At 40.3% G+C, this 5,970-nt stretch overlaps 1 protein-coding gene across 2 annotated transcripts; it reads right to left on the reverse strand.

Annotated features, from left to right (window-relative positions):
* Window positions 1–412: 412 nt before the first annotated feature.
* Window positions 413–5,856, reverse strand: LOC112103887 (chemokine-like factor). Of its 2 annotated transcripts, none has more exons than XM_024195862.2 (4): window positions 5,595–5,856; window positions 5,048–5,206; window positions 4,309–4,404; window positions 413–859 (listed from the first exon to the last, which is right to left on the reverse strand). In XM_024195862.2, exons 1-4 carry the CDS (start codon window positions 5,601–5,603, stop codon window positions 755–757), a joined length of 369 nt encoding a protein of 122 aa, XP_024051630.1. In that variant the 5' UTR covers window positions 5,604–5,856; the 3' UTR covers window positions 413–754. The 2 variants fall into 2 exon arrangements, with proteins under 2 accessions (XP_024051630.1, XP_024051629.2); XM_024195861.2 differs by having other exon boundaries at window positions 5,541–5,856.
* Window positions 5,857–5,970: the final 114 nt, after the last annotated feature.

Consider the following 5,970-nt stretch of genomic DNA (forward strand, 5'->3'; position numbering starts at 1 on the left):
TGCACCCAGTTGCACTTATCCAGATGGAAAAACATCCAGTCTGTGAACAAAACTCCTGAGTTTACAGAAATTGTAAAGAACACAATCATTAAATCTTTAGTTAAGAAAAGGAATGGTATTTCAAAGTCAGTTTTGGGTTACATAGCATCAAACTGGAGCTGTACTCATCCAATGAGAAATAAGACTAATTCTAAGGGTCAGATTCTGATACCTTTACTCACAACAAATAATACTTTACTTCACAGTGATCCCATTAACTGGCCCACCTGTAGAGTAAGATGCTATTCAGCATGACTATGGATCTCAAAATCAGTCCCTAAATATATTTGGCAGGAAAAGACTCGTGTTAATTCAAATAATTCTTGCTTGAAGTACAGTTACTACTCACCTACTGAAATAATACATTTAGATCCATTTGTATTTTCAATTTTATTATATAAGCACTTCTGTAGAAAATTAGATTTTTTAACAAGTGAAAATGTATCAAGTTTACCAAAACACATAGGACAATATTTAAAGTCAACACTGGTAAAAATGTGTGGTCTAGAAAAATACATAGGAATTTAAAGAACGTTAACGTGTGAAAAAGTAAACTAATTTAAAAAAAACACACACAGGAAAATATTGTAATTCTAAGATGAACATGTTAAACCCTTTAAGAAAAATACATAGGCTAAGAATGAAACAAGTATCCTATTAATCAATAGGCATTTAAAGTGGAGAATAAATCAGTCTTTTGGTAAATTGGTCATTCTTATCTGGTAATAACATTCCTTCCTCTTGGCTTATTAAATGTAATCTTCTTGAAAAGAAGAACAGAATCTGCAATACAAAGAACAACCAACAGAAGACCAAAGACCTGCAAATAAAAAGAAAACTCTGTTTCCTCCTATGCACATCACGGTTAGTTGTTTATCGTCTTTACCTTTCATTGTAATAACTTATTCATTACCAATTCTGAGCAGATGCAGTTGCTACAGATCACTAAATTGGTCCTGCCCTTCTAAATGTTTATGGATGAATATTTGATTTGTGATGATTGAGAAATTCAGTGTTCTCCATACTTTAGGTCAGATATGCTGCAATCTCTCATAAAATGACTTTCCCCTTATGCTCTGGCAATCATCTTCACCCTGACCTTGCTTGCCCTTCATCTGTCATCTCAGAATAGGAAGTGACTCAGTCTCCATGGAAACCAGACTACAGACATGCTTCTTTATGTGAGATTATGCTTTCCTCCAGAACCAAATCTCTTATGTCTGTGTAAGTGATGATCTACTTAATGGTTTTGGATTGCAGTAAACTCAGTGTTTGCAGATGCAAGGCTAGAAGAAAGATTTTTTTCTCTTTCAGAAGTTTTGAAGTGAAAAACTCTGAATTGACAGGAAGTTACCTGTGGGGCTAACTCGTTATAAAATTTCAGTCACAAGGAAGCAAAACAAGTGTCATCTAAGAATCCTGTTTAGCAATGTCTTTGCTGCAGAGTTAACTTGGGTTCTTATGTGGGTGTTGCCCTAAGCCCCTGCCTGTCCATACATAAAGCACCAAAGTTTGGTGATGCTTTAAACCTGTGCTAGGTGGTCTGGCTGGGCGTACAGGCTAGACCTCGGGTGCCACTTTAACTTGGGCTGGTAACCCACCCAAGTTTCAGTGAAGAAGCAAGCCAAATCCCTCAAGTGATGATAGCTCCTTCAGTGCCTTCCCACAATTTCCATGTGCCCAGAAGGCAAGACAAGTTCTCCCACAATTCACTGGGGAAGAATCATGGAGCAGCTCTGCTTATCACAGCAACCTTGGGATATACTCCCCAGAGGTCTAGCAACACATGTGGATGAGTGGGGTACCAGTGAGGGTAGATATACATATTAGCTCTGAACTAGTGCGCTACAACTAGTAGTGTACCCACAGCAGCACAGGTAGCAGCTCAGGCTAACCGAGCAAATACAATCCCCCCAACTCCATGGGTACATACTCAGGTGGCTAGCCTGAGGCACTGCCTGTGCCACCGCAACCACGCTGCTAATTTTAGGTGCTAATTTGAGCTGAGCTAGCACGCGTGCATTTACCTATGCTGAGAATCACACCTCCCAGCTGCTGGGTAGAAATATGCAGTAACTTGAGTATGGCTTTGCAGTGTGGCTGCTCATATCTGGGCAGCAATCACTCACGTTAACTCTGCAGTGAACAGGTACCCTTCAATCACCAACCCAACTAGCAGCACTTAGCACCTGTTTGTTACTGTATATTAGCAATTTAAGACCACGTCTATACTTGAGCTAGAGGTGTAGCATACATGTGCTAGCATGCTAACAATAGTGTAGCTGCACCAGTGTGGACAGTGTGATGGGCTATCCATCTCAAGAATGATCCCGCCAGGATCCTAGGTACTTGGGCAGCTAGCCTATGCCACAGCTTGTACCACTGTGGCTACAACTGTGGTCTCAGAGCTAATGCACATACGTCTACTCGAGCTGGAAATTACTTCTCCAGCTAGGGGCACATGTACTCTCAGTATCACTTGAAGTCCTGTTAGATGCTTTGTGTGCTAAACTACAAAGTTACATAAATCACTTCTAGATAATCTGTTCTTTAAGTGGCAGTATTTTCTCTAATTTTAGTTATAAACACTGGAATGGACCATGACCACAAGCATGCTTTAAAAACTGTTTTGTTGTCATCTTTAGCAAAAACAAAAAAACTCTAAGTGTTCTTTTGCAAATAAATTAGCTAAATGTGATAATCTGTAAAGCTATATATTAAGATTTGCTCTGCTTTTACACTTTATTTGCTTATTACTCATTTCTTTATGTGACAGTCCTCCATTTGTACTTGGAAGGAGGGGAGAAGTACTGACTCTTTACTCAGATGTTCCTTTATCAAATGATAACACACGGGATGTTTAATATTTATGTTAGTGAAGGTAATTTAGAAAATGCAGTTTAAACGAGATGCATTCTAAAACATATTTGTCATCTAGAATTCTAACTTTTCAACTCAATGCTATTTGCTACACAATATGAACAGTTTCAAAATGATAGTAATTTAGTAATGATAAATCATTGGTGAACATTATCTGAAGGAGACAATAATTTACCTCATTCCTCTTTCTTGAATGTAGGCAAGAACTTCAGATGGTTAAAATTGGTAACTAGCTATGCTAATTAACATCAGCTAAGAATCTGGCCCTTTATATTTAATCATGAGAGACATTTGGAAAGCAAATGCCAGAGAAACAAGTTAAACACTTCTGACTAAAAGTTATAGGTTCTCATGTTCTCAAAGACAAAACAATCCAAGAACCTTTTTCAATTGCTCTAATAGTTCACTCTTAGCAAGTCGTGCACAACCATTATTTATATTATGCAATTTGGGCCTTTTTCAGTTTTTCTTCAGAATGTTCACTCCCCAAGATTTCTTTATTTGACAGGGTCATTCTCTGTTAGATAGAAAAAGAATGATTGCGTCTTAGCTGTCACCCAGGAGGAAACTATCCTTTACTATTTCCAGTGCATATCACTTGGCTTGAGTGCCTGGACTCAGTTCTGAAAAGAATCTGGTGTCTTTTCTTAAGTGCATCACCTTTCTGTGACACGGTTGCTGCTAAAATGCATTACTTGTCTTAAGTGTAGTAGTGAAGATTTCATTTCTTTTAGAATGGGAGTTTGTTGTTTTAGTTTTAGTAAATGACCTGCTCATTATAGGATGAACTGGGTCTTCAGACATGACTAAATCCAGATTTGTAAAACCAATTTCTCAAGTGTGTAAGGGGTGGGGAGAGAGAATCTACTTCTCTTCCTCCTGGCAATCTTAATATCCTTATTCATTTTGCCCAAATATCTGTTTTATTAGGCTTGGCTTTAATCTCCTGCATCGTGGCAGCCAATAATAAGTCCTCAATCTTTTTATCCTGAATATGTGCAGTGTTTTCTCCTGCTATAGCTTTTAACTCAACTTTAAATTCTAGAAATTGCTCATGCAGGAGACAATGTTTAATCCAGCACAGTCAGTCACTTATTTTGGAATATTTGTAAAAGCTCTTTTAATTTGCTTCAGTTGTCAGCACTGGAACAAAATGACAGCTTTGCACACTATGGCTCATAGCTGTATGTATGAAGAAGTCATAGTGAGACTTCCGGTTTTTATTGTTTGACATATTTTAAAATGTCAAAAATTAGGACAGATTTATTTTGAGGAAAAAAGAACAGTAATATTTGTTACATGAGAATGATAACTAAATATTTAAACATTTAAGCCATCTCAATTTTAATGGTCTAATTTATTATTAATACTATAAATTCCCCTACTTACTCCTCCAACCAGAGTCCCAGTCGTGGTCTTGATTATTATTGCACACAGGCACACAATGATAAAGAACAAAACTGCAATCAAGGAGTTGAAAATATCCTGAAAATGTATTATAAAACATAATTAACTTTCATTAAAGTACATGGCTAACAAATACTGAAATGTGTATACTTGTAGCATATAGCAGTCTTATTTTACTCCTTGAAGGAAGTCAGTGAAAACAAAATATATTTGTCAAGTTGAAAAACATTAATGATTGCAAATATTCCCAACATTGTTATTACCTGCCAAGAAACAAAATCTTTTTGCCACTGAAATGGGATTAGGTAATGTCCAAATCTGATCTAGAGTGACACCAAGTGGCATGATGCTAAAAATTGCATTCCTGAAATAATCCCCTTTGTCTGAGCCCTGGTCTACACTATGAATTTATGTCTGCGTGTTTTATTCATTTGATATTGTTAGTAGTGAGAGTTTTTATAATTCAAATGTATTCATTATTTAAAAGACTAGCTAAATTTAAAACGAAAGAATACAAGAGCACTTATGATCTTTTTTTCCATAGGCAGAATTGTAGCTGCATCTTACCTTTGCAGAACCCGTGCTTACATTGTTTTGAAATAACATGGAGCCTGTTCACAACTGTTAATTAATTAGGCACTAGCACAACACTGGTTTTTATGCATAACTCACAGAATACACACATACACTTGCATTTTAAAAGATACAAATCAATACTTACAGCTAAAGGCCAAAATAAGAATTTCATCTTTTTATCTAGTTTTAGCAAGTACAGCACAAAGAATAACAAAGTGATGACAAATTCCATGATTGCAAGTGCTATAAAGGCTTCATGGGATTTCGAGGCAGCAAAACAGACGAATGTTACAAATGCAACAACCTGAAAGAATAAGGACAGTATTTACTAATGTCCTCCATTGTCATTTTAGCATGTGGTCACCCTGGTGCTATGTACTGTGCTCCGTGCCAAGATGTACTTCTGCCAAACTCCCCGCGGCCCCGCCCCCGCGCACTGGCCCCGTCTCTGCTCATTCAGGGACTGACCTAAAGCCCGTTAAAGCCACAAGGACACTTAATTTACTTCAGTGGGTTTTAGCGGACGGCGCTCCGACCAGTGGGGCGCTGCGAACCTCTCAGCCCGCCCGCCCCGCCTCGCCCCGCCCGCGCCCCAGGGGCTCGCCCGGCGCCTCGGCCCAGCCAGCCTGTCCTCGTACCAGGCGGGCGATTTTCAGCGCTCCCAGCAGGGAGCGGGGGTAGCCGGTGTTCACCTCCACCATGGCGCGCGGGACAGTTCTGCTGTGCAGCCTTCGCTGCGGGGCGGTGCCGGAACTAACTGAAGCGGCCGTTGGGCACGCGCGCGACTAGCGGCCGGCGCGGGAGGGGCTCGCTCTGGCCCGCGCGCACAGAAGGGGCTGGGCAGGGGAGGCCAGGGTCGCTCGTGGAGCGCGTTCCGTGCCCGCCCCACTCCTTGTGCATCCAGCTCCACCTAAACCCAGCCCTGAGGCGCAGCCAGTCTGCTGCCGCCCAGCTCGCCAGCCCCCACCTCTGTATGCCAACTTCATAGAGCCCCACCCCTGTATAGCTAATCCCTCCCACTCTCCATCCCCATAGAGCCAACTTCATACAACCCCGCCTCCAGCCCCA

This window comes from Terrapene carolina, unplaced genomic scaffold (genome assembly GCF_002925995.2).
Source record: "Terrapene carolina triunguis isolate 2854851 unplaced genomic scaffold, T_m_triunguis-2.0 Scaffold130, whole genome shotgun sequence".
Classification (NCBI taxonomy): domain Eukaryota; kingdom Metazoa; phylum Chordata; order Testudines; family Emydidae; genus Terrapene; species Terrapene triunguis.

Excerpts from the sequence above, each read along its gene's own strand:
- LOC112103887 (XM_024195861.2), bottom strand. The coding sequence starts at position 5,603 with ATGGTGGAGGTGAACACCGGCTACCCCCGCTCCCTGCTGGGAGCGCTG. Across the intron at positions 4,405-5,047 it reads TCTTATTTTGGCCTTTAGCT|GATATTTTCAACTCCTTGAT; the intron begins GTAAGTATTGAT and ends ATACATTTTCAG. Across the intron at positions 860-4,308 it reads CTGGGACTCTGGTTGGAGGA|GTCTTTGGTCTTCTGTTGGT; the intron begins GTAAGTAGGGGA and ends TTTTATTTGCAG.